The 23,897-nt window shown below is 37.9% G+C and overlaps 1 protein-coding gene across 2 annotated transcripts in view; it reads left to right on the top strand.

Moving 5' to 3' along the window:
* The first annotated feature begins 8,686 nt into the window (after positions 1 to 8,686).
* Positions 8,687 to 23,897, top strand: part of SLC15A2 (solute carrier family 15 member 2) — a 40,783-nt gene continuing 25,572 nt past the window's right edge. For both annotated transcript variants that reach the window (XM_055438650.2, XM_055438581.2), the window contains exons 1-7: positions 8,687 to 8,829; positions 10,677 to 10,764; positions 11,561 to 11,702; positions 17,568 to 17,660; positions 18,805 to 18,904; positions 21,342 to 21,432; positions 21,711 to 21,788. In XM_055438650.2, the coding sequence (XP_055294625.1) occupies positions 8,725 to 8,829; positions 10,677 to 10,764; positions 11,561 to 11,702; positions 17,568 to 17,660; positions 18,805 to 18,904; positions 21,342 to 21,432; positions 21,711 to 21,788 (697 nt within the window). In that variant the 5' untranslated portion in view covers positions 8,687 to 8,724. The remainder of the gene's footprint in view (positions 8,830 to 10,676; positions 10,765 to 11,560; positions 11,703 to 17,567; positions 17,661 to 18,804; positions 18,905 to 21,341; positions 21,433 to 21,710; positions 21,789 to 23,897) is intronic.

The raw sequence follows: 23,897 nt of genomic DNA on the forward strand, positions 1-23,897 counted from the left end.
TTCATCAAGAGGCTCTTTAGTTCTTCTCCACTTTCTGCCATAAGGGTGGTGTCATCTGCATATTTGAGGTTATTGATATTTCTCCTGGCAATCTTGATTCCAGCTTGTGCTTCCTCCAGCCCAGTGTTTCTCATGATGTACTCTGCATATAAGTTAAATAAGCAGGGTGACAATATACAGCCTTGACGTACTTCTTTCCCGCTTTGGAACCAGTCTGTTTTTCCATGTACAGTTCTGACTGTTGCTTCCTGACCTGCATACAGGTTTCTCAAGAGACAGGTCAGGTGGTCTGGTATTCCCATCTCCTTCAGAATTTTCCACAGTTTATTGTGATCCACATAGTCAAAGGCTTTGGCATAGTCAATAAAGCAGAAATGTTTTTCTGGAACTCTCTTGCTTTCTCCATGATCCAGCGGATGTTGGCAATTTGATCTCTGGTTCCTCTGCCTTTTCTAAAACCAGCATGAACATCTGGAGGTTCACGGTTCATGTCTTGCTGAAGCCTGGCTTGGAGAATTTTGAGCATGACTTTACTAGCATGTGAGATGAGTGCAATTGTGCGGTAGTTTGAGCATTTTTTGGCATTGCCTTTCTTTGGGATTGGAACGAAAACTGACCTTTCCAGTCCTGTGGCCACTGCTGAGTTTTCCAAATTTGCTGACATAATGAGTGCAGAACTTTCACAGCATTATCTTTTAGGATTTGAAATAGCTCAACTGGAATTCCATTACCTCATCATCAATTCATAGTAGTAGTATACTATATAATGTATGTAATGTATTTTATATATTATAAGTAAGTAAATATTTATTAAATTATATATATATATAAAATCTTATCTGGGTGGTGGTTGTGTGAGTTACACATATGTAGAAAATATTACAGTCTTACACTTAAGATTTGTGCCTTTTGGGGACAACGGAGAATGAGATGGCTGGATGGCATCACCGACTCTGTGGACATGAGTTTGAGTGAACTCCGGGAGTTGGTGATGTACAGGTAGGCCTGGCGTGCTGTGATTCATGGGGTCGCAGAGAGTCGGACACGACTGAGTGACTGAACTGAACTGAAGTTATATTTTCAAAGTCCACAAACAAAATCAGTAAAAAAGCTATTAGCAACGTAGCGGGTGGAAGATAATTAATATAAATGATATAAAAGTAGATCTTACAAGTTTACAAGAAGAGGACAAACAACTCAATAGAAAACAGGAAATGAATCGGCAGTTCTAAAAATTATAAAACACTTGTCACAGAAATCTTAATTCCAGAAATTCATTCTACAGATACATTTGACTAATTTGCAAGGTTATTACTGCAGTATTATTTATATTGCAAAAGATTTACAATCTGAATATGAGTCTTTTTGTCATTGATTTTTGAAGTGATTTATGTAGTTTGGACACAAATCCATTGCCAATATATGTAGTTTGACTTTTCTACCACTTTGTGAGTTGTCTTTTTACTCTTAATGGTATCTTTTGGTGAACAAATGTTAATTTTAATGCTATCAGTTCAGTTCAGTTCAGTTCAGTCGCTCAGTCGTGTCCGACTCTCCGCGACCCCATGAATCACAGCACGCCAGGCCTCCCTGTCCATCACCAACTCCCGGAGTTCACTCAAACTCATGTCCACAGAGTCGGTGATGCCATCCAGCCATCTCATTCTCGGTCGTCCCCTTCTCCTCCCGCCCCCAACCTTTCCCAGCATCAGAGTCTTTTCCAGTGAGTCAACTCGTCGCATGAGGTGGCCAAAGTATTGCAGTTTCAGCTTCAGCATCAGTCCTTCCAATGAACACCCAGGATTGATCTCCTTTAGAATGGACTGGTTGGATCTCCTTGCAGTCCAAGGGACTCTCAAGAGTCTTCTCTAACACCACAGTTCAAAAGCATACCATATATTAATTGCTTATGGTTGCTATATGTCTTATTTTAAAAAATCTTAGCTTAAAAAATAAAATCTTGGCTTAATCAGTCATAAAGATATTCTGTTACATTTTACCCTAAAAGCTGTATTTTTTTAACTTTAACAGATCTGTAATGTATGTAGAATTAATCTAATCTCTCTATATGACCAACCTAGACAGTGTATTAAAAAGCAGAGACATCACTTTGCTGACAAAGGTCCATCTAGTCAAAGCTATGGTTTTTCCACTAGTCATGTATTTGAGATTTGGAACATAAGGAAAGCTGAGCACTGAAGAACTGATGCTTTTGAACTGTGGTGTTGTAAAAGACTCTTGAGAGTCCCTTGGACTGTAAGGAGATCCAACCAGTCAATCCTAGAGATCAGTTCTAAATGTTCATTGGAAGGACTGATGCTGAAGTTGAAGCTCTAATACTTTGGCCACCTGATGCAAAGAACTGACTCATTTGAAAAGACCCTGATACTGGGAAAGATTGAAGGCAGGAGGAGAAGGGGATGACAGAGAATGATATGGTTGGATGACATCACCGACTCGATATACATGAGTCTGAGCAAGTTCTGAGAGTTGGTGATGGACAGGGAAACCAGTAGTGCTGTAGTCCATGGGGTCACAAATAGTTGGACTTGGCTGAGTGACCAAATTGAACTGAATATTAATATAATCTATATATTATTTTCCTTTATGGTTTTTATGCATGATGTAAGGTAAAGATTTTTTTCCATATGAGTATCCAGATGGTATTTTTTAAAATTGAAAACAGTCATTTGTCCCATTGCACTGCCGTGTCATGTTTGGCCTAAATAATGCCAAAGTATGTGTGTGGGTCTCTTTCTGAACTCTGTTCTGGTGCATTGGTTGCCTTATCTATCTTTGTGTCATTTCCACTCTGTTATAATTCAGTTCAGTTCAGTAGCTCAGTCGTGTCCAACTCTCCACTACCCCATGAATCACAGCACGCCAGGCATCCTTGTCCATCACCAACTCCCGGAGTTCACTCAAACTCATGTCCACAGAGTTGGTGATGCTATCCAGCCATCTCATTCTCTGTTGTCCCCTTCTCCTCCCGCCCCCAACCTTTCCCAGCATCAAGTCTTTTCCAGTGAGTCAACTCATCTCATGAGGTGGCCAAAGTACTGCAGTTTCAGCGTTAGCATCAGTCCTTCCAATGAACACCCAGGATTGATCTCCTTTAGAATGGACTGGTTGGATCTCCTTGCAGTCCAAGGGACTCTCAAGAGTCTTCTCCAACACCACAGTTCAAAAGCATCAATTCTTTGGCGATCAGCCTTCTTCACAGTCCAACTCTTACATCCATACATGACCACGGGAAAAACCATAGCCTTGACTCGACGGACCTTTGTTGGCAAAGTAATGTCTCTGCTTTTTAATATACTATCAAGGTTGATCATAACTTTCCTTCCAAGGAGTAAGCGTCTTTTAATTTCATGGCTGCACTCAGCATCTGCAGTGATTTTGGAGCCCAGAAAAATAAAGTCAGCCACTGTTTCCACTGTTTCCCCATCTATTTCCCATGAAGTGATGGGACCAGATGCCATGATCTTCGTTTTCTGAATGTTGAGCTTTAAGTCAACTTTTTCACTCTCCTCTTTCACTTTCATCAAGAGGCTCTTTAGTTCTTCTTCACTTTCTGCCATAAGGGTGGTGTCATCTGCATATCAGAGGTTATTGATATTTCTCCCAGCAATCTTGATTTCAGCTTGTGCTTCTTCCAGCCCAGCGTTCCTCATGATGTACTCTGCATATAAGTTAAATAAGCAAGGTGACAATATACAAGCTTGACGTACTCCTTTTCCTATTTGGAACCAGTCTGTTGTTCCATGTCCAGTTCTGACTGTTGCTTCCTGACCTGCATACAGGTTTCTCAAGTGGCAGGTCAGGTGGTCTGGTATTCCCATCTCTTTCAGAATGTTCCACAGTTTATTGTGATCCACATAGTCAAAGGCTTTGGCATAGTCAATAAAACAGAAATAGATGTTTTTCTGGAACTCTCTTGCTTTCTCCATGATCCAGCGGATGTTGGCAATTTGATCTCTGGTTCCTCTGCCTTTTCTAAAACCAGCTTGAACATCTGGAAGTTCACGGTTCACGTATGGCTGAAGCCTGGCTTGGAGAATTTTGAGCATGACTTTACTAGCATGTGAGATGAGTGCAATTGTGCGGTAGTTTAAGCATTCTTTGGCATTGCCTTTCTTTGGGATTGGATTGAAGACTGACCTTTTCCAGTCCTGTGGCCACTGCTGAGTTTTCCAAATTTGCTGGCATATTGAGTGCAGCACTTTCACAGCATCATCTTTCAAGTTTTGAAATAACTCCACTGGAATTCCATCACCTCCACTAGCTTTGTTCGTAGTGATGCTTTCTAAGGCCCACTTGACTTCACATTCCAAGATGTCTGGCTCTAGGTCAGTGATCACGTTATCGTAACTATCTTGGTCGTGAAGATCATTTTTGTACAGTTCTTCTGTGTATTCTTGCCACCTCTTCTTAATATCTTCTGCTTCTGTTAGGTCCATACCATTTCTGTCCTTTATCAAGCCCATCTTTGCATGAAATGTTCCCTTGGAATCTCTAATTTTCTTGAAGAGATCTCTTGTTTTTCCTATTCTGTTGTTTTCCTCTATTTCTTTGCATCAATCGCTGAGGAAGGCTTTCTTATCTCTCCTTGCTATTCTTTGGATCTCTGCATTCAGATGCTTATATCTTTCCTTTTCTCCTTTGCTTTTCGCTTCTCTTCTTTTCACAGCTATTTGTAAGGCCTCCCCAGACAGCCATTTTGCTTTTTTGCATTTCTTTTCCATGGGGATGGTCTTGGTCCCTGTCTCCTGTACAATGTCACGAACCTCCGTCCAGAGTTCATCAGGCACTCTATCTATCAGATCTAGTCCCTTAAACCTATTTCTCACTTCGACTGTATAATCATAAGGGATTTGATTTAGGCCACATCTGAATGGTCTAGTGGTTTCCCCTACTTTCTTCAATTTAAGTCTGAATTTGGCAATAAGGAGTTCATGATCTGAGCCACAGTCAGCTCCTGGTCTTGTTTTTGCTGACTGTATAGAGCTTCTCCATCTTTGGCTGCAAAGAATATAATCAATCTGATTTCAGTGTTGACCATCTGGTGATGTCCATGTGTAGAGTCTTCTCTTGTGTCGTTGGAAGAGGGTTTTTGCTATGACCAGTGCATTCTCTTGACAAAACTCTATTAGCCTTTGCCCTGCTCATTCCGTGCTTCAAGGCCAAATTTGCCTGTTACTCCAGGTGTTTTTTGACTTCTACTTTTGCATTCCAGTCCTCTATAATGAAAAGGACATGTTTTTTGGGTGTTAGTTCTAAAAGGTCTTTTAGGTCTTCATAGAACCATTCAACTTCAGCTTCTTCATCATTACTGGTTGGGGCATAGGCCTGGATTACTGTAATATTGAATGGTTTGCCTTGGAAACGAACAGAAATCATTCTCTCATTTTTAAGATTGCATCCAAGTACTGCATTTCGGACTCTTTTGTTGACCATGATGGCTACTCCATTTCTTCTAAGGGATTCATGCCCACAGTAGTAGATATAATGGTCATCTGAGTTAAATTCACCCATTCCAGTCCATTTTAGTTCACTGATTCCTAGAATGTCGACGTTCACTCTTGTCATCTCCTGTTTGACCACTTCCAACTATAGCTTTATAATAGATATCCTACTGGGTAGTGCAAATCCTCCATTATTGTTCTTCAAGATTGTTTTGCTGGCTTCCCTGGTGGCTCAGAGGTTCAAGCGTCTGCCTCCAATGCGGGAGACCCGGGTTCGATCCCTGGGTCGGGAAGATCCCCTGGAGAAGGAATTGGTAACCCACTCCAGTATTCTCGCCTGGAGAATCCCATGGACGGAGAAGCCTGGTAGTCTACAGTCCATGGGGTCGCAAAGAGTTGGACACGACTGAGCAATGGAATGGAATGGAATATGAATTTTAAAAATCAACCTGTAATTTTCTACATTCACAAAACCTGTTGGATTTTTTTGTTGCAACTATAGATTGATTTGGGGATTGCTGACATCTTACTGAGTCCTCCAAATCATGAGCATGGTATGTCTCTCCATTTATTTAGATCTTTAATTTCTTTCAATAATGTTTTAGAGTGTTTAATACTGATGTCTTTTTTAACTTTTTAGCATGTATTGATGTCTTAAACATCTTTCAATAGATGTATTCCTAGGTATGTTTTATGCTATTAGAGCTGGTATTATTTTTAAATTACCTTTTCTATTTATTTTTGCTGATATTTAAATATAATCTTTTTATGTGATGATTTTGTATTCATAGTTTGCTAAACCTGTCCTCTTTTAATTTCATATTTGCCTCTTCTCTCTGACTATATAAGTATCTATCATTTGAGACTTTCAGCCTCCTTTCTGTACATGACTGTAAAATATCACTCTCTTCTGTCATAATCATTGAGTCACAAATATTTTTACTCATAACTGATATTTTAGGTTATTTTACTCTATTATTCTTTTTCATCTCTGAAGAGTTTGTACTCATTTCTGTTCATGAATTGCTTTTTTCTTTGATTTTTTTTCCCTCTTATTCCTCTGAATTCAACTTAGCAAAAATGACGCTGTACAAGAAGCATCTTGATAAAATAGAAAAGGCTCTAGAATAGTTCTTAGAATATGGGATTCTAGTCTGAGCTTATTGTAATATTCTTCAGGCTAGATTAGTAGAGGGATTTCAAACCAGTGTTCACCAAATCCCTAACATAAGAATTACCAGAGATACTTGTTAAAAATACAAGTTCTTAGCTACCTCTTTAGATCTGTGTGTGTGTGTGTGTGTGTGTGTGTGTGTGTGTGTGGTCCTGGAAATTTGTATATTGATACATAAGTACATGTACAAATATAAATATATATAAATATCCGTAAGTGATTTTTATCATCAGGGAAGTTTAGTTTACATATGACAAGATTAGGATTCCTTCCATCTTGATATTATTTGATTCTATGAATGCTTATCATTGTATTGCCATAATCAATGAAAAATTTCACCTAAACGAACAAGTATCAGAGATCCAATGCCAATATGCTAAAGTTTGGTATTTAGGGCACCTATGAGCACGAATGAGTTGGTGCCTTGCATACAGGTGCTATTCCATCTGCTCTGCTATATCAAATGCTATTTCAGAGGTACAAGGCTAGAGAAGGAGGAGCCATTGATATAATTAGATCTCAAAGGCATCTGTGCCTCTAGTGGTTAACTTGACTAGTAACTTCTGACTGTTCATTTGTTTTGTATCCAGAGTCATTAACCAAACTAGGTCAGAAAGGGCAGTACTTCCTGAAAGAATAACTACAGCTTAATCATTAATGTCACAAGCAGAAATGAAGCTGGACTCTTCTTTGGGTAAAGGTTGATGGGAGAGAAACAGGATGAGGAGTGTAACAGAAGCTGAGAAAAAAACATGGTCAAAGTCTGAGATAGAGTTTAGGGAGGAAAGAGTAGAGTTTATCCTGGTCTTATCTGTCAACAGATTACTCAAGTAGGTAATGTAAGAATTTTATGAGGGATAGAATCATAGGTTCTCATATTCTAAAATAAAAAAATGCATTCTATTTCCTGACTTCTTTTTTGGTTTAGTCCTTATTTTTCTTATTTCTCTCTAGCCATTCTTTTCCTTTTCTTTTTGACTGACAACTAAATGGGCACCATACTGTTTTGTTCTTTTACCTCTTTGACTTAGCAAAAATAATAATTATTTAACAGTCAGGTCTGATCCTGTTCCTCCTCTGATAAGAACTAAATGTATTCTGGAGTCCTTTGGAAGTCCATTCACTGAATATTAAGAAAAATGGTGTTTGTAATAGTACCTAGAAAATAACTGATTCATAATTTTTACACAAATCAAATTTTACTTACAAATGAAATGATAGGTTCTTCTTGAAGTAAGAAAGTTACAACACAGAGAATGAATTTTTAAAAGAAGAATGATTCCCAAATGTATATCACTGAACTTTTCCTTTTGTTTTCTTTAGCTCCACCTCTTTAATCGCTTATAAGACATTTCCAGTTGAACTTTACTATGTTGAAAACCAAAAATTAACATTTTTTTGTATCTCTCCAAATTCACTTTGGAGATAACTTTCCCTTTTCAATGCATTTCAGTTCCCCTACATTCCTTTCTATTTCCATAGCTTCCATTCCTAAGTAATAACCATAGGCATTACTGATACTAATCTATTCATAACAGCATAGTGAAAATTCCAGATCTGCCACTTGATGGCCACATGACTTTGGAAAAATTGCAATCTCTTGAAATATTAGTTCCTGTAAAGTGAGGATGGTAGTAAGAATAAGAACATGAAGATAATATATTTGTGTATACACACACACACACATATATATATACACACACAATAGGTATGTGATAAATGGCAGCTATTATTACCCTGAAATCAGTGTTTAAATCTGTGCTCCGGGCTATGTCCTAGGCATTATATTTCTAACTACTTTTCACTCATGTGCAATTCTCCAGCATTTTGCAGTATCTCACTTCCCCGTGCTTTACCTTTTACATAAACATTCTTTTAAACTAGTCTCTGAGACCCAATATTTTTTTTTTTTTCATATAGCTTTCTGCTTGCAGGAAGCTGCTTAAACCCGACACCCACAGGGTTAAAACTAGTTGCTGAAGCCACCCCCTCTTCCCCTCCCAGTCCCCCTTTTCACAGTAGCCTGGCAGCTGTCCCAACTGCCTACCAAAGCCAAATGCTTGAAGAGAGAGAGAGGAGCCAGCCATGAATCCCTTCCAGAAAAATGATTCCAAGGAAACTCTTTTTTTACCTGTCTCCACTGAAGAGGTACCACCTCGACCCCCCAGCTTTCCAAAGAAGTCATCTCCGGTGAGTCCTGGGATTCATCTCTGGCTCTGACAGGAACAGACTTACTCTGTTGGTTCTCCTCCTTGGCCCCTGGAGCTTCAGGCTAAGCTGTATTAGAGTATTAAAAACTATTCTCTCTTGGAGTTAGAATGAACCTATAAACCAGATCTAAACAGGAGTTTCTTTCAACTTAGGAGAGGAAGCAACAGGAGGCGGTGGTCAGAGTTCTTCAGTGGGTATCCAGGACTTGGCTGTATTTCATTGTATATTCTGAATTTCTCTGGGGTGGAAAAAAAAGCACTTTGCATGTCCAGGGAAACTTGGCAAGTACTCCTTTCTGGAGAACTGTGTGTGATTGTTCTTTCTTTACCAAAAAAACCTCCAAAACTTCAGCCTTTAGTTTCCCCTGTACACAGAGTCTATGCTGGACACCAAGAGAAATTTTGGAATAGATCTAGCCTCTGTTATTGTGTTTCAGTTTACAGTGGGTGAAAGGACAGAGAAATAGGGAAGTAATAATGTTTTACTTTATATATTAATACTTGTTAAAACATTTCCCAATTCTTTTTTAATCCTCATATCAAAATCTGATAAGTAGAGAGGGTATAGTAATACTAGCCAGTATTTACTTAGTTCTTACTTACAAGCAAAGAAGTAGCAGTATTCAAGAGGTGGGTAGTTTCTTTGGAATAACAAAACTGGAGTATAAAGCCAGGTTTAGTGACATGGCCTGGATCAGTATGTGAACACAGTCAGTGACACTGTTACACAGCTAGTAGAAGCCGTGTTAACCAAACTTCAGGCTGTATAATTCTCAAGCTGTGAGCTGGGACGGTAAGAAGACTATTCACTGTGTCTTTTAAGAAAGTTTTTTTTTTTCATACATTAATACATATTAATACTCTGGAGGGTTGTTTATGTATATCCATATATAACTATGTGGATAAAAAAATAAACACATTAATTTATCAATCATTTATTTAGTTGTATATCTTCTGGTCCCAAATAATTTGAGGCTACTTACAAAAATGCATGTATATCTTATAAATAAGGAAAAGTAATAAAAAAATCTCATGATTTGATTGAACCAAAGCCACATATCTCCATCCCTTTCTCATGTTGGTTGGGCTATCATAATGAGAGGGATTTGAAGTAAAACATGATATTCCTTTTATTCTGACTGATACAGTGCATGAAATAGCATAGTCTTTTTAATGCCCAAAAGGATTAGCATGAAAATATTATAGAATCTGTTTCATAGAACAAATGGACATTTAATTTGAAAAGGTTTAAGAAATCTCTGCCAAAGGTTAAGGTGATCAATCATCTTAATCTTTAGCAATCTGTATTGGGCTCTATTCCTGGCAGGAAGCCTTCATATTGATAGGATTCCTCCCAGCACAGTGAATGGGGCAAGTGGGGACAGAAAAGTTAATCCACACAGTAGAGCTAAGCAGCATACTGACATCTGAGTGTAACTACCTGGACATCAAGTGTTCCAGAGGCCAACTCTTTGTTATGTTCCTAGAAATAAGGATGATTATTCTCTTGCCCAGTGCCCCAGGCTTTCCATTTAGTACCTGTGGGAAGATGAACAGGTCCTAGTCTCTATATCAAGAAATGCCTGAGCAACTCCATATTAAATGTTTGAGGGATAAAGGAATATTCAGAATAGCTTCCTTGACTGCTAAATCAGCAATGCAAGCACTTTTAGTAGGATACTGGCTGTTTCATGAAAAGTAGGGATCTTTGCTTCTTCACATGACCTATCATGGTGACTTAAATGGTTTTTTCTGTTGTGAAACAGTATAATGGTCTAAATATGGATATATTGTTCATGCTTGAACCAGTGTCTTTTTGTTTCCTAGAAAATCTGTGGCTCCAACTATCCACTGAGTATTGTCTTCATTGTGGTGAATGAATTCTGTGAGCGCTTTTCCTATTATGGCATGAAAGGTAATTTTGTGTCTCCAATCCTACTTTTCTCCACTCACTCTCACTCCATGTTTGTAACAATCTGTCTTATATGCACTTATTTCTCTTATCTACTCTTTACCTTCATCCAGCTGGTCCTTTCCTTTGGCAAAGACTTCCAAAAAATGCCTGGTGGGATTTCACCTTCTAACTCATACAGGCCAAGAACAGAAAGGAGTAGTGGAAACCAGAACACAGCCTATGAGAATATAAGTGGAAAAACTCATCATCAGCATTCCATTCTTAATTTTTGTTCCTTAGGTCTATGGATTATATTGTTGCTAAGAAGGAGAAGGAAGGAATATCAGATATTAGATAAAGATAACATTAGGCCGCTTTCAGATTGGCCTAAATGATGCTATGTGCATGAAGACTGAAGGGAGGAGTATTGCAGTGGCTTAGTCCATAAAGCATCTGCCTGCAAAGCGGGAGACCGTGGTGCAATCCCTGGGTCGGGAAGATATACTGGAGAAGGAAATGGCAATCCATTCCAGTATTCCTGCCTGGAGAATTCCATGGACAGAGAAGCCTGATGAGCTTCAGTCCATGGGGTCACAAAGAGTTGGACATGACTGAGTAACTAACATACACACACACACAAAGCATAGCCCCTTTCACCCTTACAACTCCAAGGGACCCTGCTTCTACTGCTCAGAAGTTACTACTGATAGGAATGCTGAAGATCAAGATCACCTGCAAAGACCCTATCAAATGCTCTTTTCCTCCATAAATAATTTTAATGCATCTACCTTGTTTTGTCTCTCTTTTTTTGCTTTAGCTGTGCTGACCCTGTATTTCCTGTATTTCCTGCATTGGAGTGAAAACACTTCCACATCTGTGTACCACGCCTTCAGCAGCCTCTGTTACTTCACTCCCATCCTGGGAGCAGCTATTGCTGACTCATGGTTGGGAAAATTCAAGTAAGGATGATGGGAGGTCACATTTCCCGGAAGCTTCACAGATTAAACGTGCAGAGACTATCACTTCTAGCCTCTTGCTTCCAAGCAAGAATATACTTGTGTCATCCATGATAAATAAGAATCTCTCTCAGACTGACAATATAGAAAGGTTTTGTCTCTTCATTATCAGTTTTTCCAATATTTTTATACCCTTTTCAGTCAGGAGGGTTTTTTCTTGTATCTAATTTTAATCTTCTGTTCTGAAGTTTAAGACCAATTCTTGTTCTGATCTTAGGTGATAAGATGGCTACCCACAAGTAAATGTATAATTAAATGTAGTTATTTTATATATTATTCATCTCTCCTCCAGACTGAGTCATTTCAACTCTTAGTATCTTCTTATAAGTCCCTCTTTTCAGCTCTTTTACAATCTCTGATTCTCTTTTCTAATCTCCTTCTGTAGGTTCTTTCTTAAAACTATAATAAATATTTTCATGAGTTAGACTAATAGTCTATTCATTTCAATATCTTTTAAGTCCCTAAAAATAGCACCATTATTTATAGTTGTCATCTATAACATCATTCTCATGGGACAGAGCTGGATCTCAGGTATCCATCACTCAGGTATTTTCTGTGGAGTTGTCATCTGCGGAATTGTATAAATTAGCATTTCTCAAAGTGCATTCTGTTGAAAATTTGTTGTATAGGATCTAAAGAATGTTATGTAGGAACATAAAGCTCTCATAGTCAAATAAGTTTGGGAAAATGCTAGACTGAATAAAGCTAAAAAGGTATCTTTACTGCATGACTTCTTATAGCCTTTAACATGCTAATCAATGTTATAAAATCTCCAAGAGAAGGTTATGATATGTAGAATTTCCCAAACTTGTTTGACTGTGGAATATTTTTTCAGGGTATCTTGTAGACCGAGTGTTCCAAGGAATCCTCTTTAGTACTGGTTTCTATCTCACTTTGGCCTAGATATATCCATTATTCTAAAGTATTTATTCAGCACCTAATGTAGTGCTACGACCACAACACAGTACTGAATAGTTTCTTGACTTGGGAGAGAGATGGCAGGTGCCTGAGGTCTATGTGTGCTCCTTATGTAGTAGCAGTCACTGAGTCCATCCAGATAGAAGGATGGCACTATATGCACAAAAAAAGCATAAGCCATGGTATCTTCATTCAGTTATAGAATAAAAGATTCATTTTTATAGTATTTTAATTTATCTTTAAATGACTGCCTTGTAAGACGTATCGCTCTGGGATTTGGTGAACAATAGCTTCCTGACTATTTCAGAGGAAATTTGGCCATCTCTCCTTGTACCCTCAATCTCAATCCTTCATGACGTAATTTTAATTATTTTGAATTTCTTTTTATTGATGTATAACTTAAATAAAGTATGCAAATCTGAAAGGCTTAAATGTACAACTGGATGAATTTTTATATACGTATCACCATCACCTAGGTCACTCTCGCTGGTATCTTTGTACCCTTAATATTTCCATCTCTTGCCTTCAAATTCTTCTTCAGAGATAGTCTTGTCCTAGAAATAATGGCAGATATCGTATGGCTGTAAACAAAAAAATTATTATTAACATTTCTTTTTCTCTCTTCTTTGTCTTATTATCACTACTTGCAAAATTTTTAAAGAATCACTTAATATTTGTTGCCTTCCTTTCTCACTCTTCATTATCACTCCTTAGGGCAGAGTAATATAATGTAGTGCAATATAATCAAGTTAGATTCAATTTAATTTCATCGATTTTAATTCAATAAGTGTTTATTGAGCAGCTTCTATTTGTCCAAAGAACCATGAGGATTAAGCAGATAAGACATAATACCTGCTTCACATTGCTCATGGTCAACTAGCTTGAATACAGAACAGATTATGGTAAGTGCAATAATAGTATAAGTCATAATTTTATCCTATTGAAATTCCTCTCTCTAAGGTCACTGGTAATGATGCCATCAAACTGAATGACCTTTTATAAATTCTTTTTCATGTTGAGCATTTTAGTCTGTTTATTGCTCCTATATTCTTGAAACTTCCTGGGCTTCTCTAACACTGTATTTTCTGGTTCTTTTACTTTTTTGGATTCTTCCAAATTTGGCTTTTTTTTGTCTTTGCTTTTTGTTTACTTCACTCTTTCCTGAATGTAGACATTTCCCAGTGTATATCTTTTACCCTTTTTCCTTTCTCCAGGTTTTCCCTTAGCAAGTTCCGTGGTGTCAATTTTAGCTATATGCTGATGTCTCCTCAAACTGTAATCTTAACCTATCACTTAAGCCCCAGGTGTGCATTGTAACTGCACATTAGCATTCATCTCCTGGATATTCCACCTTATCCTCTCTTCCAGCTTCCCTATACTTCTACATCTAATCAGTTTTTAAATTCTACCAATTCTGTTACTATATTATGTCTCATATTCCTCCTCCCTCAACACTGAGTCGCCACTACTCTAGTTTTGGTTGTCTTTAGCCTCTGAACTGGACTATTATAATGGACACGTGTGACACTTTCATTGTTTCCCATAATCTTTGTTCATAATTGAATCCTTGCACTACTGTCAAATTAATTTTCCTAAAAGAAATCTCCATTCACATTACTACTCTGCTTAAAATTTTTGCTAACACTTGTCTACTAATCTCATCCAACTTACCTTTCTGCTCTTATTGTCATACTTACTCCCTTTCAAGAATGTCCAATAGATGAACCAAATACTAATGTTTACCTAATGATAGCCAGGAACATCTCTTTTCCATGTGTGTTTGCCTAGTTTCTACTTCATGAAATCTCTTTCTTCCCCAGTCTTCCACATCCAAACTCTTTAAGGCTCAGTTCACATGCCACCTATGCAATGGAATATCCTCTGCCCCTTACTTTTCACCACTAACTAGAATTAATCTAATATGCTCTGAACTCCCTATTTTTCATCGTCACATGACAAATTCTCTCTTATAATAACTATGTGTATATGAATCTAACATCTTCTTCCAAACACTTAGAAGACAAAGCCTCATTTATAGTTTTTTATCCACAGCACTTAAAACAGTGCCTGGTACATAGGAGTCCCATAAAAAATATTTCAGTTAAATATATTCACCCTCAGATGAACATAGGCAGAAGACTGAGGGTAGGTGTGGGCAGGTGTGATGATGACTTTTATTTTGTTGTGGGTATTGTGGTTGCTTTTAAAATAACAAAATTCTTTGAGGGATGAATAGGTATCTCTTTCAGGGGAAAGTGGGTTGGAGGAAACACGAATAACTTGTTCTTTAGGGATGTGTGGGGGTGTGGTGAGCTCACGTGTCCAAAGACAATGAATGATGACAACAACATGAACAAACAAGTATTTCAAACTCCTTTCCTTTTCTTCAGAAGTTAGCTTCAGGATGAAAAATTTCCCGTAGCATTAGAAACATTGCTCACACCTTCAAACCACAATTTTCTGAATTTAGTACACAACATATATTAAAGGTACTTCCTCTATTTGAAGTCCCAGAATCCTAGCTTTGTTAAGAGAAAATGGGCACCCATGGTCCCTGACTTTTGTACAAAGAATTCACTGTGTCAGGAGAGAGGTGAAACTTCCTTCAGGGCTACATGTAGGAGAGAGCAGCCAGTAGATACACAATGAAAAACAATTTTTTAAACATGGATATTGTTTTTACTGTTTCTATAAGTATCTACTGAGAAGGTTAATTACATGCTCAGATGTTATTTTTGATGCCAAGTTGCTTTTAAGAGAGAATAACATTTTTAGTCATAGTCCCTAGTGTTGGTTTATACCTTGTGATCTGTGCCTGTCAGTCTGGTCTCCTGATCATGGCAATCACTAAAAGCCACTCTCTTAAGTGTGTTTTGCCAAATATACTTTTGGATGTCTTTTCTACATTTCCTCTTTCTCTGAGTGGGTCTGTGGCATATCCTTCCTCCTATCTTTTTTGTGTGGTCAGAACTGACCCTCTTTATGCTAGGTCTCTTCCTTTGTCACAGTAGGTCTCTGCCTATTGTACATACTCTTTCTCAGTTCCTAAACTCCAATTTAAAAATGTCTCTGGCTTTTGATATTCTTATGGTGAAACAAAATTTAAAACTTCTTTCTTTTCCCTTTCCTTTTTCTACATTAGCTTGTTCATAAAACTGAAGGAATGAAGACTGTAAGAAAGAAGTTCTAGACCTAATTCTAATCCTAATTAGCATGGCACTTTAAAAATGTCCTTTGACTTCTCTGCATTTCACTTTCCTCATTTGCAAATGGAAGACTGAAGTCTGTCTGAAGCAGATTTGTGTCCTGTAGTTAGGACTTTAATATCCCCAATGACAACTGCATTTCAAACGTAGAATTTCCAAGTCTCTCTTGACTTCTCTCGCCTTCTGTTAAAGTTCTCTGCTGTTAGCTTCCTCACTTATATTCTTCATATTTTAGACTAATTCCTTGAATCTTTCACCTAGAAGGTAGCTTGTTTTTCTTTTAAGGCAATTACACTTTTCTCATTTGTTTAGTCCAACAATCTGATATTACGATGATTTAGCATACATCATCTATTTTGTGTTCATAATAACCGGCCTTTTCTCAGTTACTTTTTATTCCGTTTCTTTCTATTCATTCTTTTTATTCCAATGAAGAAAACTTTTCTCCAGAAGACTACAAGGCCTTTTAGGAAAGCATGTCCCTTCCCTTCTCTTATCTCCTATTTCCCATTATAAACTCTCTAAGATCTTTTCCCTGGTGAGCCAACCTAGGAATATTAGGCATTTAGAATGAGAAATCCACATCCTGAGGTTTCTGGCATCTCCAGCCTCTCTTTGCTATCTTCATTACATTTTTTTGTATTCCACTTTAGCACATGGTACTTTAAAATTGCAGAAGTAAGCTATATAATTTCTAAGGTTCCTTCTAGTACTAATATTCTACTTATATGTGAAGAGAATTCTGGTGTCCCAATACACATGATACGTATTGTATATTTGATAGTGTGCCATGTTTCAGTGTGTGTATCTCAACGTAGGTTCCTACTGGGATTCCTCACTCTTCCACTTACTAGTTGTCATTCAGATATTTTTTTGAAAAACAATATAATGTTTGGGGGGAATGGATACATGTATATGTATGGCTGAGTCCCTTTCTTTGCTGTGCACCCGAAACAATGTTAGTTGGCCATACGCCAATATAAAATATAAAATACTCCAATATAAAATAAAAAGTTAAAAAAGAAAGAAAAACAACATAACAATAAGTCCCTATCAACTTCATGAGCTATATATCACTTAACAGTCTGTTCAAAGACCATGGCTCCTTTCTTACCCTTGCTAAATAGTCCATGAGGAAACTGTGGTGGGGATTACAATAACCCAAGTGTTCAGATTAAACCCTTTACCTCTTTATCCCAGTGACTGTGTTTAAAGAAAGTTCTTTGTTCCCTTATTTTCCTGTTTATGTGATTCTTTCTTGACCTTTATGGATCTCTACAATCAAAGACATTCCTTGGGAAAAAAACCTCAGGTCAAACATATCCTGTTCTTCTGGTTCTCCTTTCTTAAAACATTATCTCTCACTACAGATCAAACCTGTTCATGATATATCTGTACAAGATCAGGGATTCTCTGTGTGGGGTAGGTAGGGAAAAACAGAAAGCATGAGAAAAGAATGTCCCTAATGCTACAGGGTGAAGAGTTTCTGTCCCCTTTTCTAGTCTGTTTGCTTCATTCACCATTATTATTTCTATTTGCATTTCTCATATAACTCTTTCCTCCTCCACCCTGTCCTTCTCCTGGTCCATTTATCCTGGCACTGAGAACAGTATGAACTCTGAGTCTGTATTGCTCAAATTTCTGAATTCTGTTTGTAGACTGACTGATTTAACTTTCTCAACAGGACAATCATCTATCTCTCCTTGGTGTATGTGCTTGGCCATGTGATCAAGTCCATGGGTGCCTTACCAATACTGGGGGGACAAATGTTACACACGTGAGTAAAATCATGTAAATCATGTAGATATCATGTAAATCATGAACCTCCTCATTGGAAAAGAACCACTTTCCTCCACTGGACAGGTAAATGTTTCATACATTCATTATAGATGTTTCTCTGTCTTCTTACTAGAGATGTCTCTTATTTTACAACCTACTATTTTATTATACCAAATTGGTTAAGAAAAAAATATTTGACTAGTTGATCTCTTTCCTACTTTATCTGAGCTCATTTGTTTTTATTAAATATTTGGGGACTTGTAGAATGCTCAGTTAGCATCCTTTTCACAGAAACCCTACATATGCTTGAAGACATGAAAATCTTCACGCCCTCCATATTCCTTCACCTGTTCACCCATCCACACATTGTACTTTAACAGAGTTTTTAAAAAATGTCTGTGATACTTCTTTATAGTACATTGTAGAATTCATACACAAAGCTTGAATTATTTCCATTTATGTGTAGTCCCATATATTCCAGTTCCTCTGTCCCTCTTTGTTAAGTTATTGATGTTTATGATGCCAGAGAATCCTGATAGGTTCTGACGTTTGTTGGTTCAGTCAGAGAGGATTAGACTTGTTCATGAAGCAGGTTATATATATTTGCGTTTATAATGTGGCTAGACATGTATTTTCCAGTGAATTAAGAATTTTGTTTGAGATTTAATGGATATTAGATACCTTATTATTGTTGTCCCATCAGAAATCACTGACATTTCTTCCATTAGTTATGTCTAACTTAAGATTTTATTTTGTGGTTACTAAGAATATGTGGGACAAAGGTTCACAAGGACTTTCTACTGACGTGTCCCTTTGACTATAATGAAACTAAGAGCCAGTACCTTAACGCTGGTGTTCCTTGAGTATCAGCTTCTATATGTTGCACACATGAGGTAAATGAAAGTATCAGGGACAAAATCTTCCCACGTAATGATATTTTCTGGCAGAAACTCAAGGATTATGAAGATTGTAAATGCTCCTGAATCTCTCCTAGGAGGAAGCCATTGGGAAGTGCCCACAGTATAGAAATGTGAAGGAGGTCGTGCCTTTGTACACATATTTTTTCTCTTATAGCTCTATATTCCATTTCTAAAGTTGTGTTTAGTATCAGTATGGTTAGTACTCTCACCTTTCCATTTCAGAGTCCTGTCAATGGTCGGCCTGAGTCTAATAGCTTTGGGGACAGGAGGTATCAAACCCTGTGTGGCAGCTTTTGGTGGAGACCAGTTTGAAGAAAAACATGTAAGAGTCCTGATCATTAATGAAAAGAAAAACTGAAACATTTCAAAGGAATATGGCCAGGGTGACAGATGGACTAAAAAGATGACGCTTAGAAAGAAAAATTGATGGAAATGAAAATATTTAGACTGGATAATATAAGACTTAAAAGAGAATATTATAACTATCTATAGATACTGGAAGTTGTTGTTTAGTCACTCAGTCGTGTCCAACTCTTTGCAACCCCATTGGCTGCAGCACACCAGGCATCCCGGTCCATGGGATTTTCCAGGCGAGAATATTGGAGTAGGTTGCCATTTCTTTCTCCAGAGGATCTTCGCAACCCAGGGATCAAACCTGGATCTCCTGCATTGCAGGCAGATTCTTTACCTTCTGAGTTACTCCCTTTATATAGATATTGGAAGGATGTCAGTAATTAATTCAAAGATCAATAAGAGAAAGCTAAATGAAGTTAGCTTTTCACTTGGTGGAAGGAAAAACTTCAAATATTAGTGAGTTCACTCTCACTTGAGGTATTTAAGAAGATACATGGTCATCACTTTGGGAATGGGAGGTGATGAGTAGTTTGGAGATGATGTAAGGAAAGTTATTACCAACCTGGATAGTATATTAAAAAGCAGAGACATTATTTTGCCAACAAAGGTCTGTCTAGTCAAGGCTATGGTTTATCCAGTGGTCATGTATGGATATGAGAGTTGGACTGTGAAGAAAGCTGATCGCCGAAGAATTGATGCTTTTGAACTGTGGTGTTGGAGAAGACTCTTGAGAGTCCCTTGGACTGCAAGGAGATCCAACCAGTCCATTCTAAAGGAGATCAATCCTAGGTGTTCATTGGAAGGACTGATGCTGAAGCTGAAACTCCAATACTTTGGCCACCTCATGCGACGAGTTGACTCACTGGAAAAGACTCTGATGCTGGGAGGGATTGGGGGCAGGAGGAGACGGGGACGACAGAGAATGAGATGGCTGGATGGCCTCGCCAACTCAATAGACATGAGTTTGAGTGTACTCCGGGAGTTGGTGATGGACAGGGAGGCCTGGCGTGCTGTGATTCATGGGGTCGCAAAGAGTCGGACACGACTGAGCGACTGAACTGAACTGAACTGAAGCATCTCCAGATTTGGGATTCTAAGAAGGAGAAAATGACCATTTGGAATAAAATAGAATGAATTTCTTTAGATGATCCTGTCTTGATGATCATTCCTTCTCTTCCTAGACACTTTCCACTGTCCTTGGGGGGTGGCGGGAACAGTATGAATAAAGGTAAAAACATACCTGTTAAGGAAGCAGTGACAACTAGGCAAGGAAATACTCTTAGATCAACCAACATTTATAGCTTCCTCTTTTTACCTCTCAGTTTTCCTTTTTGACTGTCTTCATGTATTATTCCCTCTTCTATAGCTATTTATCATGTTTGTTTTTTACTCTTTGTTCTTTCTCTGTATCATGTCTTCTTGCATTTCTCTAACCTTTCAGACCATGTGGGTTATTTTATATTCTTTATCTACCCAAGGGTTTGTAAATTACAATTGCTTGCCAACCTTAGAGAAATCACCAACCTCTGGCAAGTGGGATTCTATGCACAATGAATTCTACACATAGATGAGTGGAGCAGGTTTAAATGGGGATCAGAAGAGGAAGCAGAACACACCATAAATGGAAAATGGAGATTGTGCTGATGTGTCAGGGAGTCAGAATGAAGCACAGACATGCATAATGAATAAAGTATCAGCAACTTTATTTGAAAGCTGCTTCATTTTGTAAGTGCTCCACAAAGATATTTCAGTAATAGGACAAACCCACTTCCAAGTTTCCACTGGCCACTGCCCAGCCCACAGACTTTCTTTAATAGTCTCTGGCAGACTTCCCATGAGCATTAGGTAAATTATTCTGTTTGATCAACAATTTACTCAACTGTTCCATATTCTAGTCCTATTCCTACCACACATTCCACAAAATCTATTATTTAACTCAGTCACTCATTCACTAACTTAATTCAGTTAATAAACATTTACTAATATAAGACAGGTGCTATGCTAGTGATGCTTGTGAGGATTACAGAAAATAATAAGATGTTTTTTCTGCCCTAAAGGAACTCTCAACCTACTGAAAGAAACAGACATTTAATACAGAGACTAATACTAGAATAAACACGTATAGGACACAGTACATAGACATAGTATACAAGATGATCATTTTTGCCAATATAAAAGGGTAAAAATATGTTAAAAATGTTTCAAACTAGGGTTTGAAAGATAGAGAAATGTTTATTTTGGGTCAGAAAGATATGTGTTAAAATATCTAATATGACATTCACATACTATGGAGACAGTATCTGAATCTGTGTATGTGTCTTAATGTGTCTGAAGAAGTGGGAGGGATGGACCAAGGAGGCACATTGAACTGATTTGTCTTGTTTTTTTTTTTTTTTTTTTTTCAGGCAGAGGAACGGACTAGATACTTCTCAGTCTTCTACCTCTCCATCAATGCAGGGAGCTTGATTTCTACTTTTGTCACACCCATGCTGAGAGGTTGGGATCTTTTCTGAGGGCCTCTGTATAAGGTTTACTCTGCCCAGCCAGAAATCCGTTCAAGGCTTCTTACTGTCCATCTTCTCCTTTTATATGAGTTTGAAGATCTGAGCGAATTTCTTTTAATCTTGATTTGTCTGGCCCAAAAGAAGGATTATGGATTAGCTGTTGGGAGGAAAGAGGATGGCTATGTCTATGACCTCAAAAACCTGAGCTTATAGAACAGGACATAAAAAATTTAAGATTCAGGATTAATTTGGCTTTGTTTTTTCCTGTAGGAGATGTGCAGTGTTTTGGGAAGGATTGCTACGCATTGGCTTTTGGAGTTCCAGGACTGCTTATGCTGATAGCTCTTGGTAAGTACAGTGGGGCAAAGGAAACTAATAACCACAGATGCCTTCCAGGTGGAAAGTATGAGTAAGCACTATACACAAACTATTTTATTCAGTCCTCACAGAAACTTATTAGGTGAGTGTTATTGTAGGGGTTTTCCCTAGACATTGTAGATAAATTAACTGAATAAACTTAGAACCCTAAAAAAAAAATAGTGCCCATGGTTATATAACTAATAAGTTTCCTGAGAGTTTTAAAAAGACTGATCCTTGGATGCCATGTAAGACCAATTAAATCAGGATCTCTGTGGGATATAGCCTTGGCATCTAAAATTTTTTTTTTTTTGGTTAAATTTTTTGAGTTTTTGCATAAACCAAAGTTTACAAATTGTCTGTATAATGAGCCAAGAATATACATTATTTTCTCAGGGAACATCTGAGCCAATTCCTTACCATACGCCTACCATAAAAAACTGGAATAGGAAATGGCAACCCACTCCAGTATCCCCGCCTGGAAAATTCCATGAACAGGAGAACCTGGTGGGCTACAGTACATAGGGTCACAAAGAGCCAGATACAAATGAGCAACTGAGCATACCATAAAAAATAGGTTGGGGGGCAAAAACCATTTAGAGCTACAATAAAAGGTATTAAAGCACCAGCATATAATACCAATCACATTTTCACAGCATTATAACTAATTCTATTTTAAAGCCATAGTAGTTATTAAACTCTGGAGTTAATGGGGTGAACTGAAATAGCCACAAAAATGCTCAATATATATTGAATGAAAAAATCTTTTAGTTCAGTTCAGTTGCTCAGTCGTGTCCAATTCTTTGCGTGAATCACAGCACGCCAGGCCTCCCTGTCCATCACCAACTCCCGGAGTTCACTCAAACTCATGTCCATCGAGTCGGTGATACCATCCAGTCATCTCATTCTCTGCCGTCCCCTTCTCCTCCTGCCCCCAATCCCTCCCAGCATCAGAGTCTTCATTTTAGGAAATGTAAATTCACATCATGCACACATGCTAAATCGCTTCAGTCGTGTCCAACTCTGTGTGACCCCAAAGACTACAGCCCGCCAGGCTCTTCTGTCCATGTTATTCTCCAGGCAACAATACTGGAGTGGGTTGCCATACCCTTCTCCAGGGGATCTTCCTGACCCAGGTATCCAAACCACATCTCTTCTGTCTCCTGCATTGGCTGGCGGTTCAGTTCTATTTGAATAGTTTAAGTATCTATTTGATTCTAATTGTAGTCACAGTTGAGATGTACTGATCTACGTTGCAATATATAGTGAAGCAAAGAAAATAATCCTTCCTCTCGAACCAACTTATTTCATCTGACCAGCTTATTTCATCTGATAACTATCTGGTAACTGGAAGACTTAAAAATTCTTTGGGCTTTTTAAAGCTTCTAGGGTCAGCTGTTTCTGCCCTGCTCTGCAATGCTTCCAGGAAGTTTGCTCCTGAGCAAAGAGAATAAGAGAAGTTGGATAATTAGGGGAAAACTGATGCAACTTATATCAAGTGGCATTCTCTTTACCACTGAGAAACCAGCAATGGAAAAGGAAGAGGAATATATGTGTTGCTTAGTTTACACAGTCTAAGGGGAAACTCGGCCATCATTGTTTCTAATCATTGACCTGGAAACCTGTTCTCACACTGAGCCTTTGGGTGACACCCCCCTGGAGGATATCCAGTCCAAACACATAAAGAGCTCAATAAAGGATAAAGAGCCCAGAGGCTCACTGTTCCATCTGATTATTTTCAAACAGAGTTGGGGGGCTAATACTATTACTCAGGCAAGTTGCAATTCCAATTCCAAGGAAATTTATGTGTTAGTCTAGGGCCCAGTGATAATACATTCTGCTTCCTTCTCTCTTCAAAGCCAAATATATTCCTAGTTTTCCTGATTAGTACTATGTCTTTTTCTCTGGGTCATCGCACAATATTATTTACATATCAGAGTAATTATGAAGATCAAAAGAGATGCTTTTGAAATATTTACAAATTATGAAATGTTTAATTGAATGTTAAATGTTAAACAAGTGTTAGCTGTCATCATTAGTTACTTCAGTTTTCTGGGTACTAATCAATTCTCTGATTTTTCACTATAATTTCATTTATTT

Source organism: Moschus berezovskii, chromosome 1 (assembly GCF_049115385.1).
Source record: "Moschus berezovskii isolate FMDL1 chromosome 1, NW_MosBer_1.0, whole genome shotgun sequence".
Classification (NCBI taxonomy): Eukaryota; Metazoa; Chordata; class Mammalia; order Artiodactyla; family Moschidae; genus Moschus; species Moschus berezovskii.